Below are 18843 nucleotides of genomic sequence, written 5' to 3'. Positions count from 1 at the left end.
CAGTGTCAGGGTGGGTATCGAGGGGGGAATCAGTGTCGAGGCAGGGCGGGTATCGAGGGGGGGGTCAGTGTCGGGGTTGGTATCGAGGGGGGAATCAGTGTCGGGGTGGGTATCGAGGGGGGGATTCAGTGTCAGGGTGGGTATCGAGGGGGGAATCAGTGTCGGGGTGGGTATCGAGGGGGGAATCAGTGTCGGGGTGGGTATCGAGGGGGGGATTCAGTGTCAGGGTGGGTATCGAGGGGGGAATCAGTGTCAGGGTGGGTATCGAGGGGGGGGTCAGTGTCAGGGTGGGTATCGAGGGGGGGGTCAGTGTCGGGGTTGGTATCGAGGGGGGAATCAGTGTCGGGGTGGGTATCGAGGGAGGAATCAGTGTCGGGGTGGGTATCGAGGGGGGAATCAGTGTCGGGGTGGGTATCGAGGGGGGAATCAGTGTCGGGATGGGTATCGAGGTGGGAATCTGTCGGGGTGGGTATCGAGGGGGGATTCAGTGTCGGGGTGGGTATCGAGGGGGGATTCAGTGTCGAGGCAGGGCGGGTATCGAGGGGGGAATCAGTGTCGAGGCAGGGCGGGTATCGAGGGGGGAATCAATGTCGAGGCAGGGCGGGTATCCGGGGTTTCTGATTATTCTGTTCTGGGTAAAGTTGCCAGTGAATGTGGTTTTGTTTTTGTTCTGTAAATGTGATGCTCAGTCTCTGCTTTCTGCTCTTCAGATCGGAAATTTATCATCAGCAATGCTCGAGTGAGGAACTGTGCTATCATTTTCTGTAATGATGCTTTCTGTGAGATGTGTGGGTATTCGCGAGCAGAGGTAATGCAGAAACCAGGAACCTGTGATTTCCTGCACGGACCCCAGACCAAGAAGGTGGCTGTTTCTCAGATTGCTCAGGCTCTGGGAGGTTCCGAGGAGAGGCAGGTCGAGCTGTCTCTTTACAGAAAGGATGGTAAGAATCTTTGACATAGACAGGATCATATGTGAGATTCTCCAGGAGCAGGTGATATAAACTTGGTGTTCTTTGCGGAGATAACAGCAAGCGTCAACAAAGGTAATGTCATAGATGTAATATAAAGTCATAGAGTTAGACAGCACAGAAACAGGCCCTTCAGCCCCTCGTGTCTGTGCCGGCCATCAAGCACCTAACTATTCTAATCCCATTTTCCAGCACTTGGCCCGTAGCCTTGTATGCTATGACATTTCAAGTGCTCATCTAAATACTTCTTAATTGTTGTGAGGGTTCCTGCCTCTACCACCTCTTCAGGCAGTGTGTTCCTGATTCCAAACACCCTCTGAGTGAAAAATGTTTTCCTCAAATCGCCTCTAAACCTCCTGCCCCTTAACTTAAATCTATGCCCCCTGGTTATTAACCCCTCCGCTAAGGGAAAAAGTCTCTTCCAATCTCACCTATCAATGCCCCTCATAATTTTGTATACCTCAATCATGTCCCCCCTCAGCCTTCTTTGCTCTAAGAAAAACAACCCGAGCCTTTTCAGTCTCTTCATAGCTGAAATGCTCCAGCCCAGGCAACATCCTGGTGAATATCTTCTGCACCCTCTCCAGTGCAATCACATCCTTCCTATAGTGTGGTGCCCACAACTGTACACAGTGGCAGATCTATCGGTGGGAGAGGATTTCGGTGACAGTGATCACAACTCCCTGACCTTTACTATAGTCATGGAGAGGGACAGGAGCAGACGGGATGGGAAAATATTTAATTGGGGGAGGGGGAATTACAAGGCTATTAGGCAGGAACTGGGGAGCATAAATTGAGAACAGATGTTCTCAGGGAAATGCACGACAGAAATGTGGAGGTTGTTTAGGGAGCACTTGCTGCGACTGCTGGATAGGTTTGTCCCGATGAGGCAAGGAAGGGATGGTAGGGTGAAGGAACCTTGGATGACAAGAGATGTGGAACAGCTAGTCAAGAGGAAGAAGGAAGCTTACTTAAGGTTGAGGAAGCAAGGATCAGACAGGGCTCTAGAGGGTTACAAGGTAGCCAGGAAGGAACTGAAGAATGGACTTAGGAGAGCTAGAAGGGGGCATGAAAAAGTCTTGGCGGGTAGGATTAAGGAAAATCCGAAAGCGTTCTACACTTATGTGAGGAACAAGAGGATGGCCAGAGTGAGGGTAGGGCCGATCAGGGATAGTGGAGGGAACTTGTGCCTGGAGTCGGAGGAGGTAGGGGAGGTCCTAAATGAATACTTTGCTTCAGTATTCACTAGTGAGAGGGACCTGGTCGTTTGTGAGGACAGCATGAAACAGGCTGATATGCTCGAACAGGTTGAGGTTAAGAGGGAGGATGTGCTGGAAATTTTGAATGATATGAGGACAGATAAGTCCCCGGGGCCAGACGGGATATACCCAAGGATATTACAGGAAGCGAGGGAAGAGATTGCCGCGCCTTTGGCGATTATCTTTGCGTCTTCACTGTCCACTGGAGTAGTACCAGATGATTGGAGGGTGGCAAATGTTATTCCCTTGTTCAAGAAAGGGAATAGGGATAACCCTGGGAATTATAGACCAGTCAGTCTTACGTCGGTAGTGGGCAAATTATTGGAGAGGATTCTGAGAGACAGGATTTATGATTATTTGGAAAAGCATAGTTTGATTAGAGACAGTCAGCATGGCTTTGTGAGGGGCAGGTCATGCCTCACAAGCCTTATTGAATTCTTTGAAGATGTGACAAAACACGTTGATGAAGGAAGAGCAGTGGATGTGGTGTATATGGATTTTAGCAAGGCGTTTGATAAGGTTCCCCATGGTAGGCTCATTCGGAAAGTAAGGAGGCATGGGATACAGGGAAAGTTGGCTGTCTGGATACAGAATTGGCTGGCCCAGAGAAGACAGAGGGTGGTAGTAGTTGGAAAGTATTCAGCCTGGAGCTCGGTGACCAGTGGTGTTCCACAGGGATCTGTTCTGGGACCTCTGCTCTTTGTGATTTTTATAAATGACTTGGATGAGGAAGTGGAAGGCTGGGTTAGTAAGTTTGCCGATGACACGAAGGTTGCTGGAGTTGTGGATAGTGTGGAAGGCTATTGTAGGTTGCAACGGGACATTGACAGGATGTAGAGCTGGGCTGAGAAGTGGCAGATGGAGTTCAACCTGGAAAAGTGTGAAGTGATTCATTTTGGAAGGTCGAATTTGAATGCGGAATACAGGCTGAAAGACAGGATTCTTGGTAGTGTGGAGGAACAGAGGGATCTTGGGGTCCATGTCCATAGATCGCTCAAAGTTGCCACCCAAGTCGATAGGGTTGTTAAGAAGGCGTATGGGGTGTTGGCTTTCATTAACAGGGGGATTGAGTTTAAGAGCCGCGAGGTTATGCTGCAGCTCTATAAGGCCCTGGTTCGACCACACTTGGAATATTGTGTTCAGTTCTGCTCGCCTCATTATCGGAAGGATGTGGAAGCTTTAGAGAGGGTGCAGAGGAGATTTACCAGGATGCTGCCTGGACTGGAGGGCATGTCCTACGAAGAAAGATTGAGGGAGCTAGGGCTTTTCTCATTGGAGCGAAGAAGGATGAGAGGTGACTTGATAGAGGGGTACAAGATGATGAGAGGCATAGATAGAGTGGATAGCCAGAGACTTTTTCCCAGGGCGGAAAGGGCTATCACCAGGGGGCATAATTTTAAGGTGATTGGAGGAAGGTTTCGGGGAGATGTCAGAGGTAGGTTCTTTACACAGAGAGTGGTGGGTGCGTGGAATGCGCTGCCAGCGGTGGTAGTAGAAGCAGATACATTTGGGGCATTTAAGCGACTCTTGGATAGGTACATGGATGATAGTAGAATGAAGGGTAGGTAGTTAGTTTGATCTTAGAGTAGGTTAAAGGTTTGGCACAACATCGTGGGCCGAAGGGCCTGTACTGTGCTGTACTGTTCTATGTTCTACTCCAGCTGTGGCCTAACTAGCGTTTTATACTGCTCCATCATAACCTCCCTGCTCTTATATTCTGTGCCTCGGCTAATAAAGGCAAGTATCCCATATGCCTTCCTAACCACCTTATCTACCTGTGCTGCTGCCTTCAGTGATCTATGGACAAGTACACCAAGGTCCCTTTGACCCTCTGTACTTCCTAGGGTCCTACCATCCATTGGATATTCCCTTGCCTTGTCCTCCCAAAATACATCATCTTACACTTTTCAGGATTAAATTCCATTTGCCACAGCTCCGCCCATCTTACCAGCCCATCTATATCGTCCTGTAATCTAAGGCTTTCCTCCTCACTATTTACACCACCACCAATTTTCATGTCATCTGCGAACTTACTGATCATACCTCCTATGTTCATGTCTAAATCATTAATGTACACTACAAACAGCAAGGGTCCCAGCACCGATCTCTGTGGTACACCACTGGTCACAGGCTTCCAATCGCAAAAACAACTCTCGACCATCACCCTCTGCCTCCTGCCACTAAGCCAATTTTGGATCCACTTTGTCAAATTGCCCTGGATCCCATGGGCTCTTACCTTCTTAACCAATCTCCCACGTGGGACCTTATCAAAAGCCTTACTGAAGTCCATGTAGACTACATCAACTGCTTTACCCTCATCTACACATCTAGTCACCTCCTCGTAAAATTCAATCAAGTTTATTAGACACGATCTCCCCCTGACAAAGCCATGCTGACTATCCCTGATTAATCCCTACCTCTCCAAGTGGAGATTAATCCTGTCCCTCTGAATTTTTTCCAATAGTTTCCTAACCACTGATGTTAGACTCACTGGCCTGTAATTACCTGGTTTATCCCTGCTACCCTTCCAGAATAATGGCATCACATTCGCTGTCCTCCAGTCCCCTGGTACCTCTTCTGTGGCCAGAGAGGATTTGAAAATTTGTGTCGTAATATCTAGATTTCCGAAAATCCTTCAATAAGGTGCCACATAATAGACTGGTGAATAAGGTCAGAGATTGCACAATCAGGTCCAGTGGATTCAGGACAGAAAGTGGAGAATAACGGTTTGGGTAGTTATTCAGATGGTGGAAGGTGGGGGCCCAAGGTTCAGTGCTGGGATCACTGTGGTTCACAATTTCTATTAACAATTTTGGATTTAGAATCAGAAACACAATTGCTAAATTTGCAGACAACACCAAATTGTGGGCGGGGGGAGGATTGGGGATGTCGGGGGGGGAGGGGGGGTGGCGATTGGGGATGTCGGGGGGGGAGGGGGGGTGGTGATTGGGGGTGTCGGGGGGGGGGGGGGTGGCGATTGGGGGTGTCAGGGGGACGGGGTGGGGAAGATTGTCAATACTGAAGAGGATGGCAAAAAATGACCAGATATTAACCAACTTGCAAAATAGACACAGTATTGGCAAATGAATTTTTACATCAAGAAATGTGTAACATTATGGTCGGAATTTTACTCCCCACTATTTAAAAAGGGAGGTAGAGAGAAAGAAAGCAGGGAATTATAGACCAGTCAGCCTGACGTCGGTATTGGGGAAAATTCTAGAGTCCATTATCAAAGATTTTATAGCAGAGCACTTGGAGAACAGTGATAGAATTGGACAGAGTCAGCATGGATTTACGAAAGGGAAATCATGCTCGACAAATCTACTCGAATTCTTCGAGGATGTAACTAGTAGAGTTGATGATGGGGAGTCAGTGGATGAGGTTTATTTGGACTTTCAGAAAGATTTCGACAAAGTCCCACATAAGCAGACTCGAAGGGCTGAATGGCCTACTCCTGCTCCTAGTTTCTATATGCATGTTTCTGTGTGTCCCATGGAGGGCTGCCCCCGACGTCCCAACCACCCCCAATGCCCAACATGGCCCCGGGCACCTAACCGACACCCCCCCCCCACCCCCCCTCTCCCTTGCAACGTTGGGGCCCAAACAATTGCCAACTCTGGCGATCGCTGGCAACTGACTCCCACAACTTGTGATCAATGTCACAGGACTTCATGTCGCGTTTGCAGACGTCTTTAAAGTGGAGACATGGACGGCCGGTGGGTCTGATACCAGTGGCGAGCTCGCTGTACAATGTGTCTTTGGGAATCCTGCCATCTTCCATGCGGCTCACATAGCCAAGCCATCTCAAGCGCCGCTGACTCAGTAGTGTGTATAAGCTGGGGGTGTTGGCCGCCTCGAGGACTTCTGTGTTGGAGATACGGTCCTGCCACCTGATGCCAAGGATTCTCCGGAGCCAGCGAAGATGGAATGAATTGAGACGTCGCTCTTGGCTGACGTACGTTGTACAGGCCTCGATGCCGTAGAGCAAGGTACTGAGGACACAGGATTGATACACACGGTCTTTAGTGTTCTGTGTCATTGCGCCATTTTCCCACACTCTCTTGGCCAGTCTAGACATAGCAGAGGAAGCCTTTCCCATGCGCTTGTTTAATTCTGCATCTAGAGACAGGTTACTGGTGATAGTTGAGCCTAGGTAGGTGAACTCTTGAACCACTTCCAGAGCGTGGTCGCCAATATTGATGGATGGAGCATTTCTGACGTCCTGCCCCATGATGTTCGTTTTCTTGAGGCTGATGGTTCGGCCAAATTCATTGCAGGCAGCCGCAAACCTGTCGATGAGACTCTGCAGACACTCTTCAGTGTGAGATGTTAAAGCAGCATCGTCAGCAAAGAGGAGTTCCCTGATGAGGACTTTCCGTACTTTGGACTTCGCTCTTAGACCAGCAAGGTTGAACAACCTGCCCCCTGATCTTGTGTGGAGGAAAATTCCTTCTTCTGAGGACTTGAATGCATGTGAGAGCAGCAGGGAGAAGAAGATCCCAAACAGTGTCGGTGCGAGAACACAGCCCTGTTTCACACCACTCAGGATAGGAAAGGGGTCTGATGAGGCACCGCTATGCTGAATTGTGCCTTTCATATTCTCATGGAATGAGGTGATGATACTTAGTAGCTTTGGTGGACACCCGATCTTTTCTAGTAGTCTGAAGAGACCACGTCTGCTGACGAGGTCAAAGGCTTTGGTGAGATCAATGAAAGCAACGTAGAGGGGCATCTGTTGTTCACGGCATTTCTCCTGTATCTGACGAAGGGAGAACAGCATGTCAATGGTGGATCTCTCTGCACGAAAGCCACACTGTGCCTCAGGATAGACGCGCTCAGCCAGCTTCTGGAGCCTGTTTAAAGCGACTCGAGCAAAGACTTTCCCCACTATGTTGAGCAGGGAGATTCCACGGTAGTTGTTGCAGTCACCGCGGTTACCCTTGTTTTTATAGAGGATGATGATATTGGCATCACCCATGTCCTGTGGTACTGCTCCCTCGTCCCAGCACAGGCAAAGCAGTTCGTGCAGAGCTGAGAGTATAGCAGGCTTGGCACTCTTGATTATTTCAGGAGTAATGCCGTCCTTCCCAGGGGCTTTTCCACTGGCTAGAGAATCAATGGCATCACTGAGTTCCGATTTTGTTGGCTGTTCGTCCAGCTCATCCATGACTGGCAGAGACTGGGCTGCATTGAGGGCAGTCTCAGTGACAACATTCTCCCTGGAGTACAGTTCTCGGTAGTGCTCAACCCAGCGGTCCATTTGCTTGCGTTGGTCAGTGATTATGTCCCCTGATGTAGATTTGAGGGGGGTGATCTTCTTGATGGTTGTCCCAAAATCTCTCTTAATGCCATCATACATTCCTCTGATGTTTCCGGTGTCTGAGGCCAGCTGAATATGACTGCATAGGTGTTGCCAGTAGTCATTTGCGCAGCGCCTGGCCGTTCTTTGTGCAGTGCTTCTGGCTGCTTTAAGTGCAACGGATGTTAACTCGCTGGGGGCTTTCTTGTAGTTCAACAGTGCAATGCGCTTAGCGGCTATGACAGGTTCCAGCTCTTCATTATGAGATTGAAACCAGTCTGCATTTCTCTTCGCACAATTGCCAGAGGTGGTCATTGCTGAGTCATAGATGGTGTCTCTGATGTGGGCCCACTTGGTCTCAGCATCCCCTGTGGGAGTGTTTTGAAGGGCTTTTTCAAGTGAATTTAGAAACTTATGTAACAGCTGTGGATAAGGAATTCTGCTCGTGTTGATGCGCGGGCGGCCTTTCTGCTTGGAGTGATGCAGCTTCTTTGGTTTGAGTCTAACCTTGCTGCACACAGGGAGTGGTCGGTGTCGCAGTCCGCACTGTGGAAGCTGCGTGTGATTTGAACACTGTTTAAAGAGGCTCGCCTTGTGACGATGAGGTCCAGCTGGTGCCAACGACGTTATCTTGGGTCCCTCCAAGAAACCTGGTGACAGGGTTTAGTGTGAAAGAACGAGTTGGTGATGCAGAGGTTATAAGTATGTTCAGGGTAAAAGGGTAGCTAGGGAGAGAGTAGGTCCCCTTCAGGATCAGTGTGGCAATCTATGTGTGGAGCCACGGGAAATGGGCGAGGTCTTAAATAGAACAAAGAGAACAAAGATAATTACAGCACAGGAACAGGCCCTTCGGCCCTCCAAGCCTGCGCCGATCCAGATCCTCTATCTAAACATGTCGCCTATTTTCTAAGGGTCTGTATCTCTTTACTTCCTGCCCATTCATGTATCTGTCTAGATACATCTTAAAAGACGCCATCGTGCCCGCGTCTACCACCTCCGCTGGCAACGGGTTCCAGGCACCCACCACCCTCTGCGTAATGAACTTTCCACGCATATCCCCCCTAAACTTTTCCCCTCTCACTTTGAACTCCTGACCCCTAGTAATTGAATCCCCCACTCTGGGAAAAAGCTTCTTGCTATCCACCCTGTCTATACCTCTCATGATTTTGTACACCTCAATCAGGTCCCCCCTCAACCTCCGTCTTTCTAATGAAAATAATCCTAATCTACTCAACCTCTCTTCATAGCTAGCTCCCTCCATACCAGGCAACATCCTGGTGAACCTCCTCTGCACCCTCTCCAAAGCATCTACATCCTTTTGGTAATGTGGCGACCAGAACTGCACGCAGTATTCCAAATGTGGCGGAACCAAAGTCTTATACAACTGTAACATGACCTGCCAACTCTTGTACTCAATACCCCGTCCGATGAAGGAAAGCATGCCGTATGCCTTCTTGACCACTCTATTGACCTGCGTTGCCACCTTCAGGGAACAATGAACCTGAACACCCAAATCTCTCTGTACATCAATTTTCCCCAGGACTTTTCCATTTACTGTATGGTATTTCTTGTCCGTATTTACCGTGGAGAAGGTCATGGAAGCTAGTGAGTTCAAGGGAGGGAACAGCGATATCCTGGAGCAAATCAACATTACAAAGGAGGAGATGCTGGAGGTTTTGAAGTGCATTAAGGTGGATAAATCCCCAGGGCCTGACCAGGTGTATCCGAGGATGCTATGGGAAGCAAGGGAGGAGATTGCTGGGGCCCTGCCAGAGATTTTTGTATCATCGTTAGCCATGGGTGAGGTACTGGAAGACTGGAGGATAGCTAATGTTGTGCCTTTATTTAAGAAGGGCAGCAGGGATAAGCCAGGGAACTACAGGCCGGTGAGCCTTACATCAGTGGTGGGAAAGTTATTGGAAGGGATTCTGAGAGACAGGATTTATATGTATTTGGAAAGACAAGGTCTGATTAGGGACAGTCAGCATGGCTTTGTGCGTGGGAAATCATGTCTCATGAATTTGATTGAGTTTTTCGAGGAGGTGACCAAGAGGATTGACGAGGGCAGGGCGATGGACGTTGTCTACATGGACTTTAGCAAGGCCTTTGACAAGGTCCCGCATGGTAGGCTGGTCCGGAAGGTTCGAACACATGGGATCCAGGGAGAACTAGCAAATTGGATACAAAATTGGCTTGGTGATGGGAGGCAGAGGGTGGTAGTGGAGGGTTGTTTTTCAGATTGGAGGCTGGTGACCAGTGGTGTGCCGCAGGGATCGGTGCTGGGCCCTCTGTTGTTTGTCATATATATTAATGACTCAAATGTGAATGTAAGGGGCATGATTAGTAAGTTTGCAGATGACACCAAAATTGGTGGTATAGTGGACAGTGAAGAAGGTTGTCTCAGGTTACAACAGGATAGAGATCAACTGGGAAAGTGGGCAAGGGATTGGCAAATGGAATTTAATGCAGACAAGTGTGAAGTGATGCATTTTGGGAGGACTGACAAGGCAAGGGAAAAGAGAATGGATGGTCGGACCCTAGGAAGTACAGAGGGTCAGAAGGACCTTGGTGTACTTGTCCATATGTCACTGAAGGCAGCAGCACAGATTATTAAGGTGGTTAGAAAGGTATATGGGATACTTGCCTTTATTAGCCGAGGCACAGAATATAAGAGCAGGGAGGTTATGATGGAGCTGTATAAAACACTAGTTCGGCCACAGCTGGAGTATTGTGTACAGTCTGGGCACCACACTATAGGAAGGATGTTGCCTGGGCTGGAGCATTTCAGCTATGAAGAGAGACTGAAAAGGCGAGGGTTGTTTTCCTAAGAGCAGAGAAGGCTGAGGGGGGACCTGATTGAGGTATACAAAATTATGAGGGGCATTGATAGGTGAGATTGGAAGAGACTTTTTCCCTTAGTGGAGGGGTCAATAACCAGGGGGCATAGATTTAAGGTAAGGGGCAGGAGGTTTAGAGGGGATTTGAGGAAGTATTTTTTTCACCCAGAGGGTGGTTGGAATCTGGAACATACTGCCTGAAGGGGTGGTAGAGGCAGGAACCCTCACAACATTTAAGAAGTATTTGGATGAGCACTTGAAATGCCATAGCATACAAGGCTACGGGCCAAGTACTGGAAAATGGGATTAGAATAGTTTCGTGCTGGATGGCCGGCACAGACACGATGGGCTGAAGGGCCGGTTTCTGTGCCGTATAACTCTCTGACGAAGATGACCACCAATGCCTCCCATATTTCCATAGTACTCTGGGATGTAGATTATCAGGCCCTGGGGATTTGTCAGCCTTTAACCCCATTAATTTCCCTAGCACTATTTTTTTTTACTGATACTGATTTTCTTCAGTTCCTCCCTCTCATTAGACCCTTGGTTCCCTAACATTTCCGGGAGGATATTTGTGTCCTCCTTTGTGAAGACAGAACCAAAGTCTGTGTTTAATTGTTCTGCATTTTCTTTGTTCCCCATTATAAATTCCCCCGTTTCTGACTGTAAGGGATCCACATTTGTCTTCACTAATCTTCTTCTCTTCACATATTTATAGAAGCTTTTACAGTCAGTTTTTATGTTCCCCACAGGTTTACTCTTTGTCCTCCTTTATTGAATTCTAAACTGCTCCCAATCCTCAGACTTGCTGCTTTTTCTGGAAATTTTATCTGCCTCGTCTTTGGATCTAATACTATCCTTAATTTCTTTTGTAAGTCACGGTTGAGCCACCTTTCCGGTTTTATTTTTGTGCCAGAAAGGAATGAATAATTGTTGTAATTCATGCACATGTTCTTGAAACATTATCCATTGCCTATCCACTGTCAACCCTTTTAATTAAATTCCCCAATCTACCATAGCCAACTCGCACCTCAAAGCTTCGTAGTTTCCTTTATTTAGATTCAGGACCCTAGTTTCAGATTCAACTACTTCACTCTCCATCTTAATGAAGAATTCTATCACGTTATGGTCACTCCTCCCCAAGGGACCCCACACAACAAGATTGTTAATTAATCCTTTCTCATTGCACAATACCCAGTCTAGGAGAGCTTGGGATGGGCCCCGCTGTCTGAGGGGGAAGTGCCGAGGAGGTGTTGTGCTGTCAGGGGGGGCAGTGCCAAGGGGGCTTCATTGGCTGTGGGTGTCGCTGGCAAGGCCAGCATTTGTTGCCCATCCCTAATTGCCCTTGAACTGAGTGTCTTGCTCGGTCGTTTCAGATGGGTGTAAGAGGCAACCACATTGCTGTGGGTCTGGAGTCACATGTAGGCCAGACCAGGTAAGGACAGCAGATTTCCTACCCTAAAGGACATTAGTGAACCAGATGGGTTTTTATGACATTGATGATAGTTTCATGGCCATCATTACTGACACTAACTTTCAATTCCAGATTTTTTATTAACTATTTAAATTCATTAAGTAATTGAATTTAAATTCCACCAGCTGCCGTATTGGGATTTGAACTCATGTCCCCAGGTATTAGCCTGGGCCTCTGGATTACTAATGCAGTGACATTACCACTACACCACCCTAGCAGAGGGGGCAGTGCCGAGAGGGCACAGTGCTGAGGGGGACTCTGTTGGGGCGTTGGGGTGCGGTGCTGAGGGAATGCTACTGCAATTTCCACCCTTCCCTCAGTAACTTATGATGTATCCCATCTGGATTTAGTTACCTTTCTATGGAACACTGTCAGCCTTTAAAATACCTCCTCTTTATCTCTGTTATCCTATCCAGTATTACTACTGCTTTTTACTGCTATCCTAACAGCAACCTGTTATCCAGTAAACACAGATGCAAAGTCTTCATTTAGTTCCTCAGCCATTGCCCTTTGTCTCTGCACTTTGTGGTCCCTCATGGGCCCCACCTCTCCTTTGAATAGCTGTCATTTTATATTATCTCTCACCTCTGGTTGAACTTGTCTGTTTTATTTGCTAAGTAGAGTTCTTTGGTCTTCAGAGTGGATACTGTCCTGCCTGGATAGAAAACAATATTCTTTTTGACTGCCTCTCTGTTCAGCTGTACCTTTACCTGATATGTTTTGGCCAGTTAGTCGTCAGTCTCATCCTGTTAGAACTGTTCTGAGAAAATCCAGAAACTTTGTAAATGTGCTGCATTTCTCCTTCTCAAAACTTACATTTCACGTCAGACACTGGGAATCCTGAGGCGAGTAACTCACCTCCTGACTCCCCAAAGCCTGTCCACCATCTACAAGGCACAAGTCAGGAGTGTGATGGAATACTCTCCACTTGCCTGGATAGGTGCAGCTCCAACAACACTCAAGAAGCTCGACACCATCCAGGACAAAGCAGCCCGCTTGATTGGCACCACATCTACAAACACCTTCCAAACCCACGACCTCCATCACCTAAAAGGACAAGGGCAGCAAATACATGGGAACATCACCACCTGCAAGTTCCCCTCCAAGTCACACACCATCCTGACTTGGAACTATATCGCCGTTCCTTCACTGTCACTGGGTCAAAATCCTGGGACTCCCTCCCTAACAGCACTGTGGGTGTACCTACCCCACATGGACTGCAGCGGTTCAAGAAGGCAGCTCACCACCACCTTCTCAAGGGCAATTAGGGTTGGGTAATAAATGCTGGCCTGGCCAGTGATGCTCCTAACCTGCGAATGAATTAAAAAAACCCCCACTCATTTGCAATGTAGGCTGTAAGGAGTGTTATAATGGGTATGTTAATATGTAGTGTAATGGATGCTGTATTGATGATTTAAATAGTTCTACAATATATTTGTCTAGGACACACTAATGGATGTGATGACATTGTAACTGATGGAGTGATGGCAGCTTGAATCTCTTTTCCAGGACACAAGCAGATGTAAAGGGCACGGTGAATGATAAGCTGTTAGAGTGGAGGCTGTAATGGACTCAGGTTATTAAACTGCAATGGGCACTATCGGGTGCTTTGTCAGACCTTGACTCTGTGCATCAGAGCAATACAGCCAGAGCAGGGAAGCCGGGAATGAGTGGGATGTACTGACTCAATGTCCCTCACTGTGTCAGTCTTACTGCAACTCCTGGCTTCTCATTGGCTGTGATCCAAGAATCCGAGAATTTTCAGTGTTGGAATGAACGTGCTGTGGGATTGTTGAGTGAAGTGGAAAGTTTGTCTGTGGATTCTCATTAATCACAGGCTGTTGCAGGCACTCACTTGGTGATCAGAAAATGATGGAATCCCCTGTCCCCTCCTGCATTATCCCCCCTGTTACAGGGTCCCTCTTTACTTCTAGAGGAGGAGCAGCCATGAGGCCTCAGCAGTGATCTAGCTCCAGACAGTCAGCAGCAAAATAAACACTCTGAGCTGCCAAGGGTTTCACACCTGGATATAACAGCACTTAGCGACTGCACACTTCAGAGCCTGGAGCCCATAGAGAGCAGTGCAATTCACTGAGAGTATACAGTGGATAAAGGGGAACAATTCACTCCTGTCTGCTAGTGTCCGACCTCTGTGTGTCTCTGACATTTCATGTACACACACAGTACAGAGAGGGTAAAATCACATTCCACTTCCAGCTCCTCCCAGCATGAACAACATTAGTGAACGGAAAAAGACCCAGCCTCAGTCAGTTCAAAGATCAACACCACCTCCCACCAATGATTAGAATCATAGAAAGTTTACGGCACAGAAAGAGGCCACTTGGCCCATCGTGTCTGTGTCAGCTGCAAAAAGAGCCACCCAGCCTAATCCCACCTTCCAGCATTTGGTCCGTAGCCCTGCAGATTACAGCACTTGAGGTGTATATCCAGACTCCTTTTGAATGAGTTGAGGGTTTCTGCCTCAACTACCCTTTCAGGCAGTGAGTTCCAGACCATCACCACCCTCTGGGTGAAAAAGTTTTTCCTCATCTCCCCTCTAATCTTTTAAATCTACCAATCATTTTAAATCTATGACCCCTCGTCACTGACCTCTCTGCTAAGGTGAATAGACCCTTCACCTCCACTCTATCCAGGCTGCTCAAAATGTTGTACATTTCAATCAGATCCCCCTCAGCCTTCTCTGTTCCAAGGAGAACAATCCCAGCCTATCCAATCTTTACTCATAGCTGCATTTTTCCAGTCCTGGCAACATCCTCGTAAATCTCCTCTGTACCCTCTCTAGTGCAATTACATCCTTTCTGTAATGAGGTGACCAGAATTGCACACAGTACTCAACAAGGTTGAGAGGTGATTTGATAGAGGTATTCAAAATCATGAAGGGTCTGGACAGAGTAGATAGAAAGAAACTGTTCCCACTCGTGAAAGGATCGAGAATGAGAGGGCACAGATTTAAAGTATTTGGTAAGAGAAGCAAAAGTGACATGAGGAAAATCTTTTTCACACAGCGAGTGGTTAAGGTCTGGAATGTCCTGCCTGAGAATGTGGTGGAGGCAGGTTCAATTGAAGCATTCAAAAGGGAATTAGACAGTTATATGAAATGGAAGAAAGTGCAGGGTTATGGGGAGAAGGCAGAGGAATGGAACTTTCAGAGAGCCAGTGCAGACACGATGGGCTGAATGGCCTCTTTCTGCACTGTAAAGATTGAGAGATTCTGAGTATTCAAGTTGTGGCCTAAACAATGAGTTATACAGTTCCAGCATAACCTCCCTGCTCTTATATTCTATACCTCGGCTAAGAAAGGAAAGGAAAAGGTGGTTAGGAAGGCATATAGGATACTTGCCTTTATTACAAAGAACAAAGAAAATTACAGCACAGGAACAGGCCCTTCCATATGCCTTGTGAACCACCTTATCGACCTGTCTTGCTACCTTCAGGGATCTGTGGACATTCACTCCAAGGTCCCTCACTTCCTCTACACTTCTCGCAGCCCTCCAAGCCTGCGCCGATCCAGATCCTCTATCTAAACCTGTCGCCTATTTTCTTAGGGTCTGTATCTCTTTGCTTCCTGCCCATTCATGTATCTGTCTAGATACATCTTAAAAGACATCTTAATTAGCCGAGGCATAGCATATAAGAGCAGGGAGGTTATGATGGAGCTGTATAAAACACTAGTTAGGCCACAGCTGGAGTACTGTGTACAGTTCTGGTCACCACACTATAGGAAGGATGTGATTGCACTGGAGAGGGTGCAGAGGAGATTCACCAGGATGTTGCCTGGGCTGGAGTATTTCAGCTATGAAGAGGGACTGAAAAGGCTAGCGTTGTTTTCCTTAGAGCAAAGAAGGCTGAGGGGAGATATGAACAAAGAACGAAGAACAGTACAGCACAGGAACAGGCCATTCGGCCCTCCAATACTGCGCCGATCTTGATGCCTGCCTAAACTAACTCCTTCTGCACTCCCAGGGCCCATATCCCTCTATTCCCTTCCTATTCATGTATTTGTCAAGATGTCTGATTGAGGTATACAAAATTATGAGGGGCATTGATAGGTTAGATAGGAAGAGACTTTTTCCCTTAGCGGAGGGGTCAATAACCAGGGGGCATAGATTTAAGGTAAGGGGCAGGAGGTTTAACGGGGATTTGAGGGAAAAAATTTTCACCCAGAGGGTGGTTGGAATCTGGAATGCACTGCCTGAAGAGGTGGTTGAGGCAGGAACCCTCACAACATTTAACAAGTATTTAGATGAGCACTTGAAACACCATAGCATACAAGGCTACGGGCCAAGTGCTGGAAAATGGGATTAGAATAGTTAGGTGCTTGATGGCCGGCACAGACACGATGGGCTGAAGGGCCGGTTTCTGTGCTGTATGACTCCATGACTCGATGATTCCATATGCCTTCTTAACCACCTTATCGACCTGTCCTGCTACCTTCAGGAATCTGTGGACATTCACTCCAAGGTCCCTCACTTCCTCTACATTTCTCAGTATTTTCCCATTAATCGTGTATTTCTTTTCCTTGTTTGACCTCTCCAAATGCATCACCTCACACTTCTCCAGCTTGAATTCTATTTGCCACTTTTCTGCCCATCTGACCAGACCATCAATATCTTCCTGCAGCCTACAGCTATCCTCCTCGCTATCTACCACACGGTCAATCTTTGTGTCGTCTGCAAACGTCTTGATCATGCCCTCTACATTTACGTCTAAATCATTAATATACACCACAAAAAGCAGGGGACCCAGTACTGAGCCCTGCGGAATGCCACTGGAAACAGCCCTCCAGTCGCAAAAACACCCGTCAACAATTACCCTTTGTTTCCTGCCACTGAGCCAATTTTGTATCCACCTTGCTACATTTCCCTGGATCCCATGGGATTTTATTTTTTTAACCAGTCTGGCATGTGGGACCTTGTCAAAAGCCTTGCTAAAATCCATGTAGACCACATCAACTTCACTACTCTCATCTATCCTCCTTGTTACTACTTCAAAAGGTTCGATCAAGTTAGTCAGACAAGATCTTCCCTCAAATCCATGCTGACTATCCTTGATTAACCTGTGCCTTTCTAAATCACAGATTATCCTGTCTCTCAGAATAGATTCCAATAATTTGCCCACGACTGAGGTTAGACTGACTGGCCTGTAATTATTCAGTCTATTCCTCCTCTCTATTGAAATAAAGATACAATGTTAGTACCCTCCCTCCGGATCCCCCAACTCCACCTCCCGCCCTCCCTCCGGATCCCCCAACTCCACCTCCCGCCCTCCCTCCGGATCCCCCAACTCCACCTCCCGCCCTCCCTCCGGATCCCCCAACTCCACCTCCCGCCCTCCCTCCGGATCCCCCAACTCCACCTCCCGCCCTCCCTCCGGATCCCCCAACTCCACCTCCCGCCCTCCCTCCGGATCCCCCAACTCCACCTCCCGCCCTCCCTCCGGATCCCCCAACTCCACCTCCCGCCCTCCCTCCGGATCCCCCAACTCCACCTCCCAGACTCCCTCCACTCCACCTCCCACCCTTTTACCGGATCCCTCAACTCCACCTCCCAACCTCCCTCCGGATCCCCCAACTCCACCTCCCGCCCTCCCTCCGGATCCCCCAACTCCACCTCCCGCCCTCCCTCCGGATCCCCCAACTCCACCTCCCGCCCTCCCTCCGGATCCCTCAACCCCACCTCCCGCCCTCCCTCCAGATCCCCCAACTCCACCTCCCGCCCTCCCTCCGGATCCCTGAACCCCACCTCCCAACCTCTGTCCAGATCCCTCAATCCCACCTCCCAGACTCCCTCCACTCCACCTCCCACCCTTTTACCAGATCCCTCAACCCCACATCCCACCCTCTGTCCAGATCCCTCAATCCCACCTCCCATACTCCCTCCACTCCACCTCCCACCCTTTTACCAGATCCCTCAACCCCACCTCCCAGACTCCCTCCACGGCACATCCCTCCATATCCCTCAGCCCACTTCCACCCCCCCCCCCCCCCACCCCCCCCGTATCCCTCGGGGTGAGGGGAGAAAGAGAGAGAGAGGGACTGACTGACTAAGGGATTAGGTCATTTAGGACTGCAATGAGGAAGAATTTCTTTATTCAGAGGGTTGTGAATCTTTGGAATTCTCTACCCCAGAGGGCTGTGGAAGCTCAGTCATTGAGTATGTTTAAAGCAGAGATTGACAGATTTCGAAATATTAAAGATATCAAGTGATAAGGAGATTGTGCAGGAAAGTGGTGTTGTAGTAGAAGATCTGTCTTCACAAAGGAGGACAGAAATTACCTCCCAGAAATGTTGGGGGCATAGTGTCTAGTGAGAAGGAGGAACTGTATGAAATCACTATTGGTAGGGAAATGGTGTTGGGGAAATTGATGGGATTGAAGGCCGATAAATCCCCAGGGCCTGATAATCTACATCCCAGAGTACTTAAGAAAGTGGCCCCAGAAATAGTGGATGTATTGTTGGTCATTTTTCAAAATTCTGTAGACTCTGGAACAGTTCCAATGGATTGGAGGGTAGCTAATGTAACCCCACTATTTAAAAAAGGAGGTAGAGAGAAAACAGGGAATTATAGACCGGTTAGCCTAACATCAAAGAACAAAGAAAATTACAGCACAGGAACAGGCCCTTCGGCCCTCCAAGCCTGCGCCGATCCAGATCCTCTATCTAAACATGTCGCCTATTTTCTAAGGGTCTGTATCTCTTTGCTTCCTGCCCATTCATGTATCTGTCTAGTGGGGAAACTGCTAGAGTCCATTATAAAAGATGTAATAGCAGAGTACTTGGAAAACAATGACATGATCGGACAAAGTCAACATGGATTTACGAAAGGGAAATCATGCTTGACAAATCTACTGGAATTTTTTGGGGATGTAACTAGTATAATAGATAATGGAGAACCAGTGGATGTGGTGTATTTGGACTTTCAGAAGCTTTCAATAAGGTCCCACAGAAGAGATTAGCAAAATTAAAGCACATGGGATTGGGGGTAAG

At 48.1% G+C, this 18843-nt stretch overlaps 1 protein-coding gene across 1 annotated transcript in view; it reads left to right on the top strand.

The window, feature by feature from the left end:
- The window catches only part of LOC137369695 (potassium voltage-gated channel subfamily H member 2-like), a 465677-nt gene that overhangs the window by 40251 nt on the left and 406583 nt on the right, over positions 1 to 18843 (top strand). Inside the window, exon 3 of the mRNA XM_068031032.1 lies at positions 711 to 941. Within this exon, the coding sequence (XP_067887133.1) occupies positions 711 to 941 (231 nt within the window). The remainder of the gene's footprint in view (positions 1 to 710; positions 942 to 18843) is intronic.

Source organism: Heterodontus francisci, chromosome 5, assembly GCF_036365525.1.
Source record: "Heterodontus francisci isolate sHetFra1 chromosome 5, sHetFra1.hap1, whole genome shotgun sequence".
Taxonomy (NCBI): Eukaryota; Metazoa; Chordata; class Chondrichthyes; order Heterodontiformes; family Heterodontidae; genus Heterodontus; species Heterodontus francisci.
The sequence above is the reverse complement of the archived record's forward strand: the minus strand, read 5'-3'. Positions and strand labels throughout refer to the sequence as shown.